The sequence below is a fragment of the Condylura cristata genome, unplaced genomic scaffold, assembly GCF_000260355.1.
Source record: "Condylura cristata isolate star-nosed mole 26May11 unplaced genomic scaffold, ConCri1.0 scaffold00004, whole genome shotgun sequence".
Taxonomy (NCBI): Eukaryota; Metazoa; Chordata; class Mammalia; order Eulipotyphla; family Talpidae; genus Condylura; species Condylura cristata.
In genome coordinates, this window is record NW_004567105.1 from 64,072,686 (window position 1) to 64,094,176 (window position 21,491).

At 54.9% G+C, this 21,491-nt stretch overlaps 1 protein-coding gene across 3 annotated transcripts in view; it reads left to right on the forward strand.

Moving 5' to 3' along the window:
* Positions 1 to 21,244, forward strand: part of ZDHHC3 (zinc finger, DHHC-type containing 3) — a 44,710-nt gene extending 23,466 nt beyond the window's left edge. For 2 of the 3 annotated variants that reach the window (XM_012720298.1, XM_012720299.1), the window contains exons 4-7: positions 4,162 to 4,258; positions 4,878 to 4,959; positions 7,094 to 7,224; positions 18,631 to 21,244. In XM_012720298.1, the coding sequence (XP_012575752.1) occupies positions 4,162 to 4,258; positions 4,878 to 4,959; positions 7,094 to 7,224; positions 18,631 to 18,891 (571 nt within the window). In that variant the 3' untranslated portion in view covers positions 18,892 to 21,244. Of the gene's footprint in view, positions 1 to 4,161; positions 4,259 to 4,877; positions 4,960 to 7,093; positions 7,225 to 9,481; positions 9,796 to 18,630 lie in introns of those variants that run through there. The other variant, XM_004676256.2, reaches the window with a different exon arrangement.
* The last annotated feature ends 247 nt before the right edge of the window (positions 21,245 to 21,491 follow it).

Below are 21,491 nucleotides of genomic sequence, written 5' to 3' on the forward strand. Positions count from 1 at the left end.
GTGCTAGTAAACAAACCAACTTGAGCAAAACAAGAGCTGCTGACTCAGATGAACGTGAGTGAGGCTGCCTGTATGTCGCCTGTTCCTGCCTCAGGAAATGTGTGCTGACAACTGCTCCTTTGTGGTGGCCTGAGTCAGCTGGGTTCTCACACTTGGGATCAGCAGAGTCCCCAGCCCCACGCGGAGCAGGTTTATGGCAGGCTGAGTGGAGAGGCTGCACCCTGCTAGAGAAAGATGAGCGCAGTCCTGGTGCGCGCACACATGGGCTTGGCCCGGTTCCTCCCACCCCAGTAGAGCCCATGGAACTGAAAGCTACCTCCATTCCCAGAGCTCTGGGGTACCAGCAGTACTCCCCAGCTTTGCCCCGGTAGTGGTTCCTTCCAGTCATGGGGTGGGTCTTCCTACCCTGGAGAGGCACCTGGCCGCAGGCTGCTTTCCTGGCTTTGGTTCCCCTGTTCATGAGGACCATGAACGTGTATAGAAATGGGGGCAGGGGCACTTGTGCCACGTGGGCAGCCAAGCTGCTGGCCTTGTGCATTAGGTTCTTCAACAAGGCCAGAGGCCGGTGGCACCGACGGCGCCTCAGACCCCGCCCAGTTCCGACAGCCGGAGACTGCGCGTGTGCGGGGCTGAGTGGCCGCGGGCTGCGCAGGGCCCTTGCCAGGTTCCCTTGTTTTCTCATGGTTGGGATTATTGATAAAGTCCGTGCTAGTTACGTATGTTATTTCTAACCCTCAGAGATGAGAGTTGATTCTGCAGAGACTAATTTGGAGCTGCGGAGTTTCTTTGCCCAGAGCCCAATGTGAGGACCTGAAACAAGCGTCCCTGTCCTTCCCTGTCCAAAGTCATTTCTGAGCTGTGGCCAGGATGTGGAAGCTACCTTTCTGCTTATAACTTTGATCAAAGACCTGAAATATGACATGAAAACCTGTGTGTGGAAAACCTTCTTTGTTCTTCCCTCTCTTCTTCCTGGGACACCCCAATCTGAAAGGTGGATCCCAGTTCTTAGGCTTGTGCGTTCCCCTCTCATGTCAGGGCCTTCACTCGCCAGACCCTGGCTACGCTGTGTGAGTGGTATGTTAGTCTTGGGTCCAACCCTGGGCAACCTGACCCCGGGCCTCCACCCTAGCATATGCTCATCCCCCTGAGAGTGTGTAAGTCCTGCTGCCGGGGAGACACAGGACCCTCACTGACACGGCTGTGCTTCTGGGGTGCATCACCACTGGGGTGGGCAGGAGGCCTAGCCAGTTCCTCTGGGGCTGAGTCCAGGGTGGCTTGCACCCCCAAGAGGGAGCACATTAGTGCCCAGGGACCTGACTGCACAGCAAGCATTGCGCTCGTGGCTCTGCTGAGTGCTGAAGGAGCGCTGGGCAGAGGCAGGGAAGCACCCGCTCTCTGCTAGGACAATGATTGAAGGACACAGAAAAGGAAACATATTTTTTGATTTATAAAAGACAAAACAGAAGACACACAGGAAACCTTAAAGCAGGGACACTGAAAGTACCTCCACTGAAGACATCCAGTCCTTCCAGTGACAGCTTCTGCATGTTTCTCTGCCCTCTTCTGGGCAGAGATGTGTGCCAGGATGTCACCAGGAGAGGGCCTGGGGCCTGCCTTGCCTGTGCTTGTGCTTCCCGCTGTCTCCGGGGAGGGGACACCACTGAGCCCTGCTCTAGGGACTGGGAAGAGGCCTGCCTCCAGGAGACTGCCTTCCCAGTGGGGTGTCGGGAGCTTTTCTCATGCTCATGACGAATGGTGCCTGATGTGAATCGGACAGGGAGTGGATGGTCACCCCTGGGTCTGGGGCAAGCTTCACTGACCCACTCAGACCTGGCCCAGAGCCAGTCAGCTTCTGACCAGTGTCTCCAGCCATCACACGGCCGGGCACTCAGACCCCATGCATGCCCCTGGCCAGGGAGCCAGCCTGTGCTCTGCCCCGTAAGGAACTCCTGGACTTCTCCAAAGGGAGAAGTACCATCGTGGGACTTCATGTCTTTGCAGGAAACTCCAAGACTAGTACTCTGGACCAACCTTTGCAGTTCCCAGTGGGCCATTCAGTGAGTCCTCACTTAATGCCATTGATAGGTTCTTAGAGGCTGTGTGACTTTAGTAAAACCAATGGATAAAGAAAGTAGGTCCTGAAATAGCATTTCACTCCACAGTGGATTGCTCTCTGCCGTCAGCATTATAACAGTGACCTTGAACACAATGGCCTTATTTGAGGACTTGCTGTGCCCACTTTTCCCTGCTCCCTGAAGGATGAATATTTTTCAGTTTGGCTTGTCAGTAAGACAGCCACCATGAAATCCAGCTTCTGGGATTCATGCCTGGTCTCTTCAGCAAGGCCGGGAGGAGAGCAAAGGCTAGAATTGCCAGAAAGGCTTATTTAAACTCTTGGGCAGCCGTCAGAGGCTCGCAGGCCACTTGGTGCCTCTCTGCTGCTGAGCAAATACTGCCTCAGAGCACGCACTTGAAGCCCTGGTAGAAGTGCCAAGGGAAGAGAAACTGCTCAAGAGCCTGGAACAGGGAGGCGGTTACCCTCAAGAGTCTGTTCCCTGACAGGAAGGGGATTAAGAAACCTTGGTTCTGGGGGAAGGACATGTAAGCAGTCAGGTATAGGGGTGGTGGCTCTGTGGAGGGAATGTGCGCCTGGTGGCTGAGGCCCAGGGCAGAGCAGTTTACTGTTCACTTTGTGTCTTTAAAGTTCTATACTGGGAACAAACTTTGTCAATTCAAATACATATGATGTATCCGTACATTTTAAATTGGTAACACAGAGACACACCAGGGAGTAGAGTTGCTGGTACCGGACACAGATGACACCCGTCACGCCCCATTAGCCTCCCTTTCTCACACGCCCCCCCCCCAGGCACCGGGGGATTCTGGGGCTGGGTGAGCACCTCTCAGGCTGGGTGAGCAGCCCCCGTATTCCGTGTCAGTGAGGCCCTCCAAGTTGTAGAGAAGAGCGAGGGTGGAAGCCTGTGTGACTCGCCACTCACCAAGGCAGGCCCCACCGCGGCTCTCACGTAGTCCTCACAACAGTGCTGTTTCTGTGAGTGGGCACCCGAAGCGCGGCAGTTAGTGGCCTAAGGAAGCCCCCCACAAACCGTGGGCCATGCTGAGGAAAGACCACAGCTTCTCGGCCTGGAGCCAGGGGACGGCTCACCCTCACACCCAGAAAAGCTGTTCCTGCACCTCCCCTGCCCCCTGCTCAACCAGAGCTCAGCAAGCACCAGCATGTGCATGGGACACCTGTCCTCTAGGCGGGACCCCAGCCCGCTCTTCCACAAGGCCTCCTGGACAAAGTGAGCCGTGGAAACTAGTGGAAAGAAAGTGGGTACAAGTTAGGAAACTTTGAAAGTGAATCTATTTCCAAACTCATACTTGGAGTATTTCATACTGGTTCGAACAAATGATGGCCCCAAAATCAATGTTAGTGAATCAAAGATGGAGCTGGCTTTGATGCCCCATGTACTGACACGAGGGTCTTCCCAGATTTGAGCCCTGGGAAGTACCTGCTTTCGAGCCCCCGCTAGTACTTGTTTCATATCACTGCTTTGTATGGTGCAAAAAGCAGTGAGCGAGGTGTTTGTGACCAAGTACACTTGAAGCAGCTTCTGTCCAAATCTGCCCAGTAGCCAGTTAATAGTTTGCAAATCAGTGAAGTCATCTGATTCAACATTATACTCAAATATTTAAACTCAAATGACTTTTCTGCTTTTATCAACTAAGTGGATGTTGTCTTAGGGCTAAAAGCCTTCCTGCACTTGACCCTGCTCTGACCTCTGCTAGTCCTCTCGTCCTTAGCCTCCCCGCTCCACGAAGTGGTGCTTTGGCAGGAAGTCCTCCCTTCCCAGATCTTTGGTCTTACGGGAAACAAGGAGCAGCTGTTTTCTCTATCCTCGTTTTTCAGATGACTTGATCTTCTCACTCTTTACCACAGGATAGCAACCTCTTTCTCAGCCATGTCTGTTCCTCCATGTTTGGAGGTGAAATAGTGTCCCCATCTGTGACTTGGGCCCCGGCCCTGCCTTCCAAGCCCCTTGCCACACATTCTCTGGGTGGTGCTGGAGGAGTGGGCTGGGGCCCAGGTTTATGTTCCCAAGGGCCCACTAGCTATATGAGGACACCCCTAAACTTCTGCCTCCTGGGCCCTTTCAGCGTGTGCAAGCGGTGCATCCGGAAGATGGACCACCACTGTCCCTGGGTCAATAACTGTGTTGGCGAGAACAACCAGAAGTACTTCGTCCTGTTTACAGTAAGTCACGTCCTGGGCCCGCCCCCTCTGGAAGCATGGAGCTCTTTGTTCCTTCAGGACCCTCGGCACACTTGCTGCTATTCAGAGTATGGCCTGCGTGGAGGCCTCGGCCTCTGCCACAGCTCTCTTCGGCCCAGCAAGCCCCTGCTCTCCAGCCCTTTGCTTGAGTCTTTAGAAAGCACTCAAGTTGATCAGCTGTAAGCAGGGGCTGTGTTCTGGGCTCCACCCTCAGAGCACCTGCCTTTAGTCACTAAAGGCAGTTTGGGTGAGGATCGCAAGCCCTCCCTCAGCTAAGGGTCGAAGGATGAATTTAGCACAAGAGCTGGAAGGGCGGTGGGCAGCCAGCATCCTGACTTCTCCAAGTGAAAGGAAGCAACAGGCCCGGGGTGCCGGGGGTTGGGGAGAAGGCAAGCTGTTTCTGTTCTTGTGCCATGCCCTCCGGTGAATGGCTATTCACCTCAGACCCAGGACTGGGGGCAGGGGGACCATCGGAATCACCCGTTGCCTCCCACTCAGGCTAACAAGTATGCTCGAGTGGGAGGTTCCAAGTGTCAGGTCCCAGGATCCTGCCTGTTCAGAAGGTTCTCACAACGGTGGTGTCTGAACTTTCCTGTTTCAGATGTACATAGCTCTCATTTCCTTGCACGCCCTCATCATGGTGGGATTCCACTTCCTGCATTGCTTTGAAGAAGATTGGACAAGTGAGTATGAGCCAGGACGGCCCTCCTCGCGCCAGGGGTGGGAAAGGGCTATTTCCATCATGTTAGCAGGGGCCTACCTCACTTGATTTTCTAAAGGCACGTGGAGAAACAGCAGGAAGATATAACTCTTCCTGAAGAAAACAACCCCTTCAAGTCGTCCCACAGGGACAGTAGTGAGCTGGGCACTACCCCTGGAGGGACTGTGCCCCTGGTAAAGAGGGAGACGGTCCCAAGTGGGGAGCCTTCAAGGAGAGAGCACTTCAGTGCAGAGAGCCTCTTAATCAAAGGTTAGCATATGCCAGTTATGCAAGTCCTTTTTGAACTTCTGGCTAGGTGTGGAGGTTTATGTGATTTTTTTGTGTGGTTTTTTTTTTTTTTTTCTTTTTAACTGTTTAACCAGTAAGTTATATTAAGAATAGAGACAAATTCTCCTGCTTTAGGAACATCCCATTTAAATGTACAAAAACTGGGGCCTCCCTGGTTAATTCTCAGCACTATCAAGATATCTGTAACCATTGCAGTATAAGCTCTAACGCCAGACTGGGAGCTGACCCGCATGGCACAGCAGACCCCCTCCTGACCCACCCGCTGCTCCCCTCAGTGGATATCAGTAGTTCCACCTGTTCTGCTCCCCACTCTCTCTGGTGAATCCTCTCACCCCCTACATCTCTGGCCTACACCCCAGCTCTAACATGCAGAAATAAATTTTTGGGGGGATGTACAAATGCTGAAGAAGAAACACTGAAAGACACGTAAATCCTGAGAGAAAAAGCTAGATGCTGAAAAAAACTTAGTTTTTAAGAAATGTGAATAACTAGGTGCTGAAAGAATTGAGGGGCCGGCCACCTTCTGGATTTCACACTCTCATTTCACCATCTTTTAGAAGTGTTGCACATCCTGTGTCTACTGACTTCCTGAGCATTGTCCTGCTGTTATCTTTCCCAAGAACTCATGGCTGTGTAAAGGACAGTCTCTTTAGTTCCCAAACAATATGAAGAGGTCTTCCCTGTCTGTGTTTGTAGTTTGCAACTTCCCCTGGACTCTTCTGCCCTGCCTCTCCTCTGCGTGGCTTGACTCCCACTAGGGAGCAGAAGCCCCTGTACCTCAGCCTGCTCATCCCACAGGAGCACCCACCCTCACGGCCTTTCTCACTCACCACCTCTCCACACAACACAGCATTAGGTATTTGGGCTCCCACAGAGGGACTGAGGGCAACGTTTCACATTTTAACCACACATTTCTCCCTTTTTCTGACACCAGAGCTCTGGCACAAGCCCACAAGAGGAGGCCCAGCTAGTAGGTAGCAGGGAGAAGGGCGAAGGGTGGGGTGAGGGGGTTTCTACAGATGACTCCATTCTGCGTAGCTGAGGGGGTCACCAGCAAGTTTCTGATCACTTGGCAAATGTTCTCGAAGTTCTTGCATTCTGCCAGGCCCTGGGAACCCAGTTCAGCTATAGATGTGGCCTTGGCAACTTGCTAGAGTAGTCCAACGAGGACATTTTATCACAGACATTACTAGCCCGTCTGTCATCCGGTTAACAGTGATGACAGACATACAGACCATCTCTGAGGCGCGTCTGTCTTCGGAGAACTGCAGGGCCATTTTGTTAGTGCTTTAAGAGTAAAGCAGATGGCCTACGGGACTATTTGAGCAGCTCCTTATGTTGACCTTGTAATAAGACTGCAAGGTAGGAGACATTCTCCCCACTTGCAAATGACAAAAGCTGGGCTCAGAGGTTGCGTCCTTCTGAGGAAGCCTCCATCTCTGGAGCAGAGTTTTCCAACCCTGTGCAGACAATTTCAGTGCCAGGATCCTTGCTGTGTCCTCTTTGTTGCCTTTGGTTAAGATTCCCCATGGAAGAGACTCGAGGCTCCCAGTTCCTCTGCTGCCGAGGAGCAAGGAGTGGCGCGCTCAAGAGGAAATCCTGACAGACCTCTGGCCTGGGGCCATCTTCCCTGCGGGAGGGCGGGACAGCCAGGTGTGGGGCAGGCTGGTTCTCCCCGAGGTCTGGATGCCAGAGACGCGTGGCACCGAGAGAATGAAAGTCCCATAGGGCAGGAGGCAGAGCAGGAGCCGTGAGGGCGCCGGGTGGTGGGCAGCAGCCCTGAGCCCTGGGAGTCCCTTCTCTTTCAGAGTGCAGCTCCTTCTCGCCACCCACCACCGTGATCCTGCTCATCCTGCTGTGCTTCGAAGGGCTGCTCTTCCTCATTTTCACGTCGGTGATGTTTGGGACCCAGGTGCACTCCATCTGCACAGACGAGACGGTAAGCGGCGCCCACTCCGCCTCCACACCTGAGCCCCGGGAAAGGCGTTTCAGTCAGGTCTGCAGCTCAGCGGCCAGGCCCTGGCTTTGCAGGACACCGTCCTCCTTTTGCAGTGACCCTGGGTCTTCTTCACACCCCCGGAATCCTGGCCCTTGGGGCCAGCACAGCAGGTCGCACCAGGAACCGGCCCGGCAGCTTTGGTGATAGGTTCTTTGGCCACAAGCCCTTCCATCCCCTGTGGTGCTTCTTCTCGTGCGCTGTGCTCCGACAGGCACGCTGCTTGACAGGGCAGCTTTCCTATCTGGGGGCCCCACGCGGAGACAGGGTGGTGGGCAGAGGGAGCCTTAGTCCAGGCTGCACAGCAGGGCTAGCATCCCAGAGGCGACTTCATGGCGCAGTCCCGAGGGTCGGTTCGAGCGCTGGGCAGCTCTCGCCTGGTCTCTAGGTGACCCTCTACTTCGCGTAGCTCTGAAACATCCACTGCCTTCTCCCCATCCTCCACGCCCACTTGTCCCTGCCCTCAGCTCCCCGGGGGCTCCCAGGCCACGGCTGGGCCGACTGGAATCCACTGCCCTGGTGCCACCGCTGCCACCTCCCCGCCTTCCTCACATGTCAAAGCCTAAAGAGGGTCGGTCCGTGGCTTAACAGAGAGCATTTGTGCTTTGACTCTGTTGCCTAGAGGAGGAGCCCTAGGAAGAAGGGAAGCGCTTAGCCCCGTTGTGTGGGGGCAGTCGTGAGGTCACGAGCCACCCTGGCTTCCCAAGGTCCCCAGCGGCAGCTCTTAGCAGACAGCCCTCCGCAGTGCCCAGTCTGGGGGTGCTTGCCCTCTGGTAGGCCAGGCTAGCTGGAGCACATAGGAAGACGGTGCTTGCCCAGAGACCGCAGTCAGCGTGCCCTAAAGAGAACGATGATGCTCTCCATGGATCTGTGGCCATTTCCGATGTTTTGGGAGGCTTTCAACAGTTTTTTATTCCTTTTATAATATGCAGCCATTGCAAAGATGTTTGTAATATAAGTTTCTGTAAAATCAGTCACTGGTGTAGATCAGCTGTGTGGCCAGCAGTAACTGTGACCAGTTTCTCTGGGTGAGACCTGCAGGGAGCCCAGAGCAGACTGTCAGGCCCGCGCACGCACTGTTGGACTGTCACAAGGCCACAAGGCCCTGGGTTGGTGGAGCCAAAAGAAAACTCTGAAGACCCTGGCCCTCATGGTTCTTCCCCTTGAGGCCTTTCCTAAGGGGATTTGCACTGAAAAGGAAAACCGGAAGTAAAGAGAGGGCCCGCAGCTCGCTGAAAGGGGTGTCTTCCCTGGCCCCGTGTCCTTCCCAAGCGCCGCTCAGCCTGGAGTAGCCTCTTAGGCCCTCAGGAGACCATGGCAGACAGCACCGCCCTGGCTCGCAGGCCCCTTCTCTCCTGCGCGTCTCACCCCCATCTCCCTGAAGGGGGTGAGAGGAGCCTCTTTCTCCCCGCCCCACCACTTTTCCTGAGACTTAGCAGGGGAGTGGCACAGGCGCCTAGACAGCCGCTGAGGTAGCTGCTGTCATGCTCCTGGAAAGAGCATGAGGGCGACCTTGGCCCTGACGACGCTGACCGGTCATCTGTGCGGGTCCTTTAACCTGAACTAATTCTTCCTCCTTCACTTCTCTGGTGATGTCTCCCTCACCTGGTCTCTCACCCCTGTTCCATCTTTGCTGGTGAGACTAACCTCGCCAGAGCGATTATTTAATTTATTTGTTCCTTTTTTTTTTTGTCTGCAAAGTGGTCATAGCAGCTTCAGACTTCCCATGAGCCTGTCACAAATCATTGGCCACTGTTGGCCGTCGTGATAATCAAACGCTCCCGCCAGCTCTGAGGCCTCTCACTCTGAAGCCGTCCACAGCACGCCCCCACGGCCCAGCGCAGTCAGGGCCCTGCGGCCCGCGGCACCCAAGTCTGCCCAGGCGCGCCCCTCACTTAACCAGACACACTGAGTAGCCTAACTAGGAGTGGTGGCTTCCGTGCCAACTGACTGCTCCTTCTTCATGCTTTCCTGGAAGGACTTGCAATGTCTGCCCAGCCCCCACCCTCCCAAAAAGGCATGACTTTTCCTTGAGAAACACTTCTTATATGAGAAAGGAAAGGAAAATGTATTGTGTAGATAGTTTTGTGGTTTTAAAAGGAAGCAGTTATTCTGTTCACATCAAGCTAATGGACACCCCTCCCCAAAAAACCACAGCAATAAAGTGCTTGACTGAAAATATGATTGTTCTTATTTTCAGGGAATAGAACAATTGAAAAAGGAAGAGAGAAGATGGGCTAAAAAAACAAAATGGATGAACATGAAAGCCGTTTTTGGCCACCCCTTCTCTCTAGGCTGGGCCAGCCCCTTTGCCACGCCAGACCAAGGGAAAGCAGACCCCTCCCAGTATGTGGTCTGAAGGACCCTGCCCAGCATTGCCACTCAGACACAAACCACATCACAGCACCGTCCGGCCCGTTCTCACGAATGTCTAAACTGAACAAAGCAGAACTACTACTCTAAAACTTTTTATGTCTCAAGTAAAATGGCTGAGCATTGCAGAGAAAAAAAAAATGGGCCCATGTTTTATTTTTAAAAGATCATCCTTTTCTATTTTTTGGTGACCGAAGCTGCTGCTCTTTTTTCCTTTTTAAAAATCACTTCTCTGGCCTCTGGTTTCCCCTCTGCTGTCTGTCTGGCATGACTAACGTGAAGGGTGCTGGCTCCAGGCCGCGCCCGCTTGCACTAACTGAGTGAGGTGCAGTGCTGGGTGCGGATGGGCCCGTCCAGATGCCCGGCGGGACGCGTAGGAGGCAGTGGCGGGAGTTTAAACCCTCACGGAAGATGGACGCTCACCCCGTGAGCCCTGAGGGGGCAGGCCTGGCCCTCGGGAGCGCCCTTGAAACAGCAGTGTCAGCCTCCATGTGGACAGTTTGCCTAACTCATGAAGCCGGTTGCCTGCCTTGTACTTTTTGGGCTTGGGGTGTATAGGACTTTTCGGGGGCTGGGGAGAGATAAAAAGGGTCTTATTTGTATTCTGAATTACCAATTATGTTCCCTCTATTTGGAAGATGTGAAGGAAAGAAGTTTTGCCAGTTCAAAATGCCTTATACAATCAGAAGAAGAAAAAAAAAAAATCACAGTTTCAGGCGAGCTGCATTTCCCTGTTGTTCTACTCTTCCGGCCCTACCTTCTCTCCCCAAGATGTTACACTGTCAGCGCTGAATAAAACAGCCACAGTCCCAGCACGCGGCTCCTGCCATCGGTTCCTTCTTCCTCACTCTGTGCATCTTTGAAGTGGGTTCACTTTCTGATGTTTCAGACTCAACCATGTGCACGTGGCCGTGTCTTGTATTTAACCAGGGAGACAACTGACGTGGGGTGACCGTGATGCACGGGGGACATTCTAGCCCCCAGACTTTGTAGTCGATAGAGGCCGTGGAGGTTGCTGCCATAGCAGGTGGGCCCGAGGCATGTCCTCGCCTTCGCCTTGTGAGAGGAAGGCTGAGGCTGGCGGGGAGGAGCAGGATGCCTGGGAATCTGAGCACCGACCGCCTGTGAAATCTTAACACGTGGGTTTGGTTTTTCTTATGCGATCGCCACAAACCTTTTCTAGCTTTTGCTTGGGTGGGGTGGGGGAATAGGTTTGTTCGATTCAGTCCTGGATAGGAAGAAGGTTAATCTAGCCTGGTGATTTTTTCAGACAAGTGGAACCTGCTGCCTCTTTTCGATTCTGTCAGTGCTTCCACATGGAAACGAAATGCAATAAAACTTTTCCAAAACTAGTTCTGATTGAGCTCTGCTCTCTCAAGCATTACCCCGCAGGGAGAGTTACCCCGCAGGGAGAGTTACCCCGCAGGGAGAGTTACCCCGCAGGGAGAGTTACCCCGCAGGGAGAGTTACCCCGCAGGGAGAGCGGGTTCAGCAGCCAACCTGGGTGTGCGCTGTTGGGTGCTTCGTTCCTTGTAAAGGATGTGTGTTTATGCCCCCTCTCGAGAGTTTGTTCTTCACCTAAAGACATTTCCGTGCCTGTGCAGTGTGCTGGGGCTGGGCCTGGGGAAGAGACGCATTTCCCCCTGTCTACCCTGCAGAAGACACCAGGCCAAAGGAAATCACTGCAAATCACAAGCATTCTGGAGTGTTGCCCCAGGAGATCGCCAGCAGCCTCCACATTTAACCGAATTGCTCTGCCGCCCTGTCAAAGTTAACCAGCTGCTATTGTGCTTGTTTATATTAGAGTGAGGGCGAGTATAAAGTTTGTTTTGATGCTTTTTAAAACCTAGGGCACGTGTTTCCACGTTTTTACATTCTGTCTACTGTAAGAAATTGACTAATGGCTCTGGTCCTGCTCATGGAGGGAGATAGTTCAAAATCTTTCCAATGCCCTCAAAGTTCCTCATCTTCAAAGGCATTTTTCAGGGAACCAAGTTGATTCTTTTCCCCATGGAAGTTCTAAGGAATGCATGAAACAGTGCTAAAGATACACTGAATTTTTTGTAGCATCCTAAAAATAGCAACTGGTTGTTGAAACCTGAGCATACTACAGCTCTCTTCCCCAGAGGGAAAGGTTCTTTCCCACATTCTGTGGGGTTCTGCTTCTGGTTTTTTATGGACCCTGTGACTGAAAGAATGAGTTGCCCAGCCCTGGGCCACAGTGAGGCAGCTGGGCGACTGGAAGACGCAACGCAAGGTGCCCTGTGCCTCCCGCCACACTTCCATGCAGGTGGACAGCAGTTTGCCAAGAGCACGGCGACTAAGGAGTGTGGCTGCCCTCTGCACTGAAGCGGCTGGCCTCAGCTTGCTGTCCACACGGGGACAGGCTTCCCTGAGCTCACCTCCAGAGGACGGACACCTTGACATAACGGCTCTTCGCTTGGGCACGCGGGGAACGAGCCACACGCACCAGCTGGGCATGTGGGCACTGGCGGCGGCATAAACAGTGAGGAGGGGGCCGACCCGGCGGGGTGGGCTGAGGAGCTGCCCATCAGCTTCCTTTTGTGTTGGGAGCCGCCGCCCTGAGGCGCGGAGGCGAGGCCCAAGCAGACCTCTGCATGTTTGCGTGGCCTCAACACGCGCACAAAGTGAACCTGAAGAAGTACGCTTGCTATTACCATCTTTTTGTCATAAAAGTTCATTTCTAGTACTTTTTCCTTGGAAAAACCCAACAAGACACCTTGAGTTACCAGCTTTGGCTCATTCTGGCTCAGCAATTAGCACATTCACCCCACCTTTCTGATGCAGAAAGCTTTCAGATGAGGCAAATTAGCAAACGTTTATGAAGCGCCTTCCCGAGGCTGGCGTCACTCAACCCCAGCCCTCAGGCGGCCGTGCCAGGCTCCGCCGGCCAGGCCAGTGGATTTTAAGTTTGTCTCATGCCATGGCTGGTGGAGCATCTGCCTGGCGGGCGAGCTGTCCCGGAGTGATGGTTCTCAATCTAGAAGGGGGACCTTAGTTTCAGAGGCGAAGAGAGGGGGTCAGCTAGACTAGGGTCTTGCTGGTGACGTGCTCGGTGCGGTCCACACCCGCAGCAATGTCCTCACCAGGCATCACTGGAGTTGCACTTTCTCTTTGACTCTATAGAGCCAGAGTGGGAGGGTGGAGGAAGGCAGCAAACACACAGAGGGAAGGAAGCACACTGGACCATGGTGGTGGACTCGGGGTGATTTGGTGAGGGGGTTCACTGCGGTGGCAAAGCCTTGTCGGGGTAACTTAATCTTGCCTCACTTAAAAGTAATTTTTTATAGAGAAGTGTACTTTCTTGGGCCCTAACCCAGACCACTCAAACTCAGGGTGCGTAGGGCCCCGCAGGTGATTCTGAGGCACATGAGTTTGAGAATCCACTGGCATCTGTGGGGGTCACCGCACAGGTGGTTCCTGATGCCTGCCAGGGTCCTGCGTGCGGCCAGGCGCACTGTGGTACTAGATGGAGTGTACCGACTGCGCGCCCCTCTTCCCGGAACGGGGCATAGCAGGATGCTAGCAGCAGGCCCCCCCCAACCCCCCACTCCGCAAATCTCTCTGCTGCTTCTCTCCAGGCTCTGGCCTCTCGGTCTCGCCACTTCTGCAGTCACACCACTCATCCTCCCCCTGCCGTCCTCTAGCTGAGTGACATCGCCCCGGAGATCCGACCTCTGGGCTCATGTGTGCTTGCCCACGCCATACTGCAGGTGGCCACACTCAGGCACGCGCACCCCAAGCCCACGTTCCCACGCGTGATCAAGGCCGCAGGTGAGCGCCGAGGCCGGGGTATAAAAAGCCGCACTTCACTTACCCGCATGCGGCCTCATCAGCGAGTGGAGAGGAGCCAGGTTGTCGGTCTGTCCCGCGGCCCTGCACGTCTCATCTTGCCATGGTTTCTCCACCATGGGCTCTTTGGGTGACAAGCCCCAGGAGAGAAGGGGCTGAGCGGAGCCAGATCCTCCAGAGTGGTGGCCTCAGGAAGCACCCCAGGGCAGGCACCTGCGTGTCCCAGCCTTTGGCTTCTCTCTGTGGGCCTCATGCCCACCTGCCTTCTTCTTGGACCCTCTTGGAGTGTCGCAAGCAAGGCAGCCCCTCTGTGGACCCAGGCAGAGGGGGAGAGGCGAGCCTAGAGCCCTCAGTGGCTTTTTCAGGCTTTCAATGATCTTTCTACACCGTCTGTAGGGAGGCAGCCGGGTGCGGGGCAGGTGGGGGGCCGGGGCTGGCAGGACCCCCAGCCCCCAGCAAATCTCTCACTGGCATCCTGGCGTTCTAGTGGGCTCTCCGCCATACTCGGCCCTCTGTGGCGCCGCCCTTAAAGCTCCGCCTCCCGGCGCAGGTGCGCCCTGCACGCGTGCTCCATCAGTACTCCAGGTGTCCACCATCAGGCACGCGAGCTCCACGCCCAAGCGCCCACAGCCTCCTGCATTCAAGGCCGCAGGTGGTAGCCACAGAGGCTGGCGGCGAACAGCCTGAGCATTAGTTTTACCGTACACCTCTAGTACGTATTCGGCCTGAGAACAGCCTCCTAGAAGACCAAGTATTGACAGTAAAACAAACAAACACCTGACAGTTCTGCTCTTCTAAGCTGGAGGCTTCATGGTCCCAGCCCCTCCCACAAAAAAAACTCACCAACTCGAGCGTGTGATTACCTAGCACGCTGAGTAGCCTCAGAGCCCCCCACCCTGGCACACAGGAGCTGATAAATCCAGGGGGGGCCCGGGGGGGTGGAGTTACGAAAAGCACAGTAGAGCCGGAGGATGCCACCTGGTGAAGGGGCATTTCATTCAGGTCCCGGCTCAGTTACTTCTTTCCTGTGTGACCTTGAGCAGGAACTAGGCCTCAGTCTTCTCATCTGTGAAGTGGGGATGACCATCCAAACCACAAGGCTAGGCCCTGGTGCGCACCAGGTTAAAGTGCAGTGCTGTGAAGCTCTCTGCACTCAGCAGCACCAGTTCAACCCTGGCCAGGGAGGGGACCCACATGGCACAGCAGGCCTCTCCTGTCTTACCCACTGCTGCCCTCAGCAGTGTATTTCAGTAGATCTGCCTGTTCTGCTCCCCACTCTGTCTCTGGTGAATCCTCCCATTCCCACCCATCCTGCTCCTCTGGCCTGTACCCCAGTTCTTGTATGCATAAATAAATCAATCCTTAAAAATTTCAAATCACAAGGGTGATGTGAGGGTTACATGAGATGATATAAATGTCAGTTTGGCATCCAGACTGGGGGGGGGGCGAATGTTAAGTCTTAGAGCTGTGCCTTGTAAGCCGTGAGTCACAGCTGTTCACAACTGCTAAGAAGTCAGTTTATTGGTTTGCAACAGCATTTTTTGAAAGACATAAAAAAAAAATAAATTACACGTTGGAGGGTACATCCTGGTTCATAAACACTGTGTGAGTACATGCACGCAGGAATTTACTGTTGTGGGCTACAAATGAAAAGATGTGAAACCCCTGAGAGCCCGTCATCTGGCCACCTCTGAGAAGGGCCCAGTCGCACCTCTGACCTGACACGCTGACGACAGAGGAGCAGGGCGGCCTGCCGTGTGGGGCCCACAGCCTTGGGTCTCTGCCTCCCTCGGGAGCTTCAGTTCCAGGACATTCACAGCGGGGCATTGGTGCCTTGTCTACAAATCATAGCTCGCACGTCTCCTAGAAGAGGCCCAAAAGGCCCCGCTCACACCGGCTCTGTAAGAGAAGCTGGTTTAGGCCGGAGCCAGCTCACTAGGAGCCAGTCATTCTTGTTTCCTGGGGCCTGACTAGGGTGTGACTGGGCTTCTGCTTACCTCCAGCTTACGGCCGTTGCCTCGGACAGCTTAAATCCCACCAAGCTCAAATTGAGCTCCCAGGAGAGAGAAGCCCACTGACTGCGGAGCGGGACGGTCCAGACTCCCAGCAGCAAATTCGCTTGCAGCATTTTCTTTCCTGAGGCAGAGCTGACACTGCCCACTTCGCTGCTGGGGAGGGAAGCTGTGTCTGAAGGCAGGACAGGCCCCTCTGAAAGGCTTTGACAAGTTTCAGAGGAAGTTGTGCAGAGCCTGGGAACACGGTGGTGGGAACGTGCCACCGGGACGCAATTAGTGCCGTGGGCTCTTTGTTTCCTTCTGCGGCCTTCCTCTGCCTCGAGACCAGCAGTGCAGACGGGCCGTGGGCAAACTGAAGTCACACTGAGCAGAGAAAAGGCACCAGTGTTGGTCCCGGTGCTGGTCCCAGGACGAGCTTTGTCCTCTCTGAACCTCTGCTTCCCCACCTACCCAGGGTCGACACTAACACCCACCTCCCTTCAGGCTGGCAGTGAGGACCACCCTCGGTGTGGGCACAACCACCTGGCACTTCCAGGTGTCCCCTCTGTGCCCCTTGGACCTGGGTTTATTACCTGGGGGAGGAATGCAGCATCCCCAAAGTCAGCCACCTGCTAAGTGGGGAGGACTGATGAGGGCTTTGCCCAAGCATCCTGTACTCAGGACCCACAGGGGCTCCCCAAAGCTTGTGTTATCAAGGTTCACTTTCTTTTTTCTTAGGATCTTGCAAGTTTTCTTATTTTTTTTTTTTAAGATTTATTTATTTATGTCAAAGTCAGAGTGGGGAGCAGAACAGGCAGATTGACGAAGTACATGGCTGACGAAGTACATGGCAGTAGGCGGGTCAGGAGAGGTCTGCCGTGCCAAGTGGGTCACCCTCTGCCCGCCAAGGGATCGAAGTGGCATGGAAAGGGCGGTGGCCAGCTTCTCAGTGCTGTGCTTTAAACTGTTGTGTCACCAGGGAGGACCTTCTTCTTTTTTTAATTTATTCATGTATATAAGAACTGGGGTACAGGCCAGAGGTAGAGGAGGTGAGAGGATTCGTCAAGATAGAGCAAGAAGCAGAACATATGGATCTACTGAAACATACTGCTGAGGGGAGCAGCGGGTGGGACAGGAAAGGTCTGCTGCGCCGTATGAGTCAGCTCCCTGGCCGGCGATCAAACTCATGCTGCAGTGGCTAACGATGGCTTGACAGCACTGAGACTTTAATGCCACCAGGGAGGCCCCAAGGTCCACTTTCTAAAACAGCATTTTTCTGATTGTGCAAAAGTAACACCTACTTACCGGAACACTTGTAATGTGTGTGAAGTCAGTAAATACAACATCTAAAATCTCACCACAGGTGCCAACGTGCTCTTGTGCCAGTGTGAATCACAGCTTCACATAACCATCATCACTGGACATTTTGATCATTTCCAACTTTTTGCTATTATAGCCCGGTGCTCAATATTGAATTCATCTATCTCTGTGTCTCACATTACTTTGTTTATTGTGAAATAAATTCAGGCTTGCAAAAAAGCTCATTAAAACAGAACAGAGAGCTCCAGCTACCCCTGTCTTTCCACTGTAAATGTTTTTATATAGCCGTTATGCAAACATAGAAGCCTGGAAATTGGTCAATACTGTGCTGTTTACTAACCTATGTGTTTTATTCAGATTTCTCCTCACCCCAAGACTATCCTTTTCTGTTCCAGGATCCACACTGCGTCCTGCGTCATGTCTCATTAGTCTTTTCCAATCCACCAGTCTTTTTTCTTTGTCTTTCACAAGCTTGACCTTTTTTCTAATTGAGGTAAAACTTGCATAATATAAGATTAACCATGTTAAAGTACGGCTCAGCAGTACCGGACAGTTAGATTACCATGCAATCCCCCTTTCTCTCTGGGTCCCTCACATTTCCACCAGATGGTGGCCCTTCCACAGGCCGGAGGCCGGGCATTCTGTGCCCCGTCCCGCCACGCTGTGCCTTCTGGCAGGAGCCCCCAAAAGTGATGTGTGTCCTCCTCCATGTTTGATGTTGATAATTGTAACCGCATGTGGTCTTCTTCATGGTTTTGTTAACTTTAATTTGGTTAAGTCAATCTAGTTTCCCTCCTCTAGAGTTAGTTTTACTCTTTGTAAGAGATACTTCGAGTTCTGACTCTTTAACAGCAGTTCCCCCCAAAAGCCCAAAGCTAGTCTCCGAAAAGGTGTGGGGAGAAGGCGCACAAGCAGAGCTGGCAGGACAGTGAGGCTCATGTGTGCACCTCCACTTTTCCTTCTGCGTTAACAGAAGGGATTATACCAATTATGTGAGGAAAACAAGACAAAACCTAGGACTGGGTGCACAGAGACAGCTCCGTGGTGGACAGAAACATAGGGATGATCAGTACCCATAAACCCACAGCAAATTCCCTCGGTTTCCAGAAGAGCTGGCGAAGCCCGAGGTCCTGGTGTGGGGTCGGAGCCTCTGCGGAGGGCGGCAAGGGCCTGGGAACTAGCCTGGCTCGGTCTGTAACTCCTTTGGGTTTCTCCCCTGCCCAACACCCTTAGTCTGTGGCCTGTTGGCTGAGCTGCAGCCAACACCCAGAGGCAGGTGAGTAGGCCACTTGGGAGAGGCCACAGGGTGTGTCCGCCGCATGACCAGGCCAGCCCTTGCCTCTCCACGGTGAGGCCCTGTGGCCTCTGGCTGCCAGCTGCATGCATGCACGTCGCCCCGTACCGCCCTGGTGCTCTGTACCCCTGCTGTACCGTCCCCTTTACGCTGAGTGTGCTGCACCCGCTGTGGGCAGGGCCCAGAACCCTTCGGGAGGGCTCCTGGCTCTCAGTGATCCCAGGATGGGCGGCCCGCTCGCGCCTGGGAACCGGGGCCCATGCAGCAGCCTGGCGCCCGCACAGCAGGTGCCTCGTTTAGCAAGGGCTGGGCAGACCCTGGGGAGGGGAGCAGGGGGCACCCGAGGGCGGGAGGGACACCGGCCAGTTCCCCGTAAGGTTCTGCTTGCTGCACTGCTCTACGCCACTTCCCACATCAGCCCCGAGGCCCCCAGCTCTGGCCAGGCCCAGAGCAGGCTGCGTGATGGCAGCCCCGTCTCAGGGTGCCGCCGTGGGGGCTGGGCGCGCCTGTGGAGGCCCGTCCGGTCCCGCTGACTCTGTCCCGTTGTCCCTCCAGGCCATTGAGCGCCTGAAGCGAAAGCAGCAGCCCAGGGAGCGCACGGGCAGCTGGAAGACCATCAAGGACACCTTTGGTGGGGGCTTCTCCCTGAGCTGGCTCAGCCCCTTCTCCAGACCATGGCACCCAGAGCCAGGCAGCGACAGGGACGGCTGGGTGCGGCAGGTGTCGTCGCTGTCAGACACCGATCACATGGAAAGCACGGAGGAGCAGTCAGAGGAGAGGAAGGACGAGGACTCTGTGGAGGTGACTGACGAGTGATGCTGCTGCGGAGGCCAGACGCGGACGCCCTGCCCTCCCGTAGGGCCGGGGCAGGCCATCCCCCCTCACCCCCGCCCCTCAGGTCACTCACCACGGTCACCCATCGTCACCTCTGCAACACTTGCTCTGTGGAGGGCCTCCATGCTGCGCCAGGGCTGGGGTGGCCGTGGGATGTAGGAGCAGGAAGAAAACTTCCATGAAGTTCCTCGAAGAAGAATCTGCCCAGAGAGGGCTTGTCAGCCTGCCCCGGCTGGGCCAGCCGAGGAGGCGCTGAACAGGGCCGCCCAGGGGCAGAAAGGAACTTGCCTTCGACTTTTCTTGGGGTATCTGTCTTTTCTTGGGAAGCTGAGGGCCTGGCGTCTGGCTTTTAAGATCTAGGCATGCCTCCGTTCTGGCAGGATAGGGCAAGCTGGCCCTCGAGGTTGGGGTGGACACTGACCTCAGGAGACACTGGCCAGGGGAGGCTGAGAGGGGCCGCTTGCTCCCTGGAAGGCTCCCCTTGCTGCGTGACTGAACGTCAGGGGGAAGGCCCTAGGCCAGGCTGGGCTTGGGAGAGGACCCCAACACTGGGACACACGCAGAGGTGCAGCCCCGCCAGGCTGTCAAGCCTGAAGTGTGACTTAGCACCCAGCGTAGCTCCCCTTTTTGACGCTAGAATCTTCACTGAGTCACAGCACCAAGCTACCGATCTGCCCCTCTGCGAGGCTCGGTGGGGTGGACGTCAGTAGGGACTCTCCGACCTCCCCTGTGAGAACGGCACTTTGATTTTCCCTCCCGGAGAGAGTCTAGCAGTACACATGTGCAAGACTGAGCAGAGTTCCTGCATGTGTGTTCCCGTCAGTTCGCCCAAGATAGTGCCCATGTCGTCTCTGAAAGGTCAGGTGGCAGCCAAGGCCTACAAACTGGTGAACTGTGAAGACAGACAAGAGAAGACACTCCCCGCCCCCTCCCACACGCACTGTCAGGATGAACCCGGTCATTTCATTTGAAGCATGAGGGGTCTACCACTATGACTGAAGGTCCAAGCAGGGACTTAGAGGCCCAAAACTCCTTTCCAATGGTTGCTGAAGCACCATTTCCATGGGCAGATTTGTGCAACAGTTGGTATAAGAATGGCTTCCCTACCCCAACCCAGGCCTAAGCCTTTGCTCTGCTCTTTAGCCTACTGCCCCAGGTTGGTGGGGGCTCAGGCACCCGGACCAAGCCTGCCTGCACCAGGTCTTTGTTTCAGGGCCCCTCTGGACCGACGAGCATGGTCCTGGTCCAGAGGCACCTACCGCCCCAGCTCAAAGGGAGAAGTTCGGTGTCTGGAGGCAAATTCCAGGCTATGTGGGAAGGAGGGGTGTGGTGGCAGCGGGGGTGAGAGGGAGCCAGGCTGTGTGGAAGGAGGGCTGTGGTGGCAGCGGGGGTGAGGGGGAGCCAGGCAAAGACCTCATGCTCGGATGATGTCCTTGGAGGCTCTGGGAAGGGCAAGGTGCTCTCAGACCACTGGTCTTCAGTGATGGCCCACAGGGCTCCTGGCTTAATTCTCAAAGGGGCCAGTGTTCACACAGCCACCTCTGCTGCTCCTGCCCAGAATTTTCTGCCCCACAAGTGGCTCACTGGACCCCAGAATTAACAGAGCAGCCAGAAAGGCACCAGCTTCCACACACAGGCCAGGCCACAGAGCCATTTTCTTGGTTCATATCAGCTTTACTATTCACTAAGGACACTGTAAGGGCCCTGGCCAGCTCTGGAGCCCATCAGCTTGCTGTCTGCCCCCACTAGGAGAGAGCTGGCTACTATGGCAGTCTGCCATTTGTTGAACCAGCCCAGCAGGCAGCCCCAGGGTGCCAGCATGGCAAAGAGACTACCTGGGAATGAAAGGGTGCCGCCTGCTGGAGTCCTCCAGGTGCAGCAACAAGCAGGGGGAAGAGGCCTCACTGCTCACTTTGCTGACAGTCAGTCAGCTGAGTTCGGGCCGAGGTGAGAGGTGTGTGCAGAACCACATGCCCTTGAGGAAGGGGGCCAGCTGGCCTGAAGGTTGTGTTTTCAGATTGGCTGGTGGGGAGGCATTTTACCTGCACGGAGTCACTGGCCCTGCCACCTCACTGCGCCCACTCCAGGTGAGACCTCAGCCACACCAGACCCCACTCAGGGAAGGGCTGGACTTGGCCCTGCCAGGCTGTGTGGGCGACAACTCAGCCCTGAGCCTGATGTCCTCACACAAGAGACACCAGCAGGTCACGTCCGAGGCAGATGACTGCATAACCTGCTTAGCCTCCCACAGTACTACACTGACAGCAATACAAGGGCCTTCCGGGGTGGGTGGCAGCATGAACATTTGCCTCTTTGAATAAAGCTCTTTGCCTGACCTTGGTGGCTGGAGTCTCCTGTTCCCAGTCCAGAAGCCCACCCCTAGCCCCCTCAGGGCAACCCCAGGAAAACCTTCCTCCTACTTCCCTTGTGGGAGACATGCCAAAGGTGTGTCCATCCCTCTGTGGGGCATCTCCCTTGGGGCAATTCCAGAAAAGGAAAACCCTGCTGTGCACAAGCATCCACTGAACACCTACTGTATGCCAGGGAGGTAGGCACTGGGGTGAAGTGTCAGGATTGAGGAG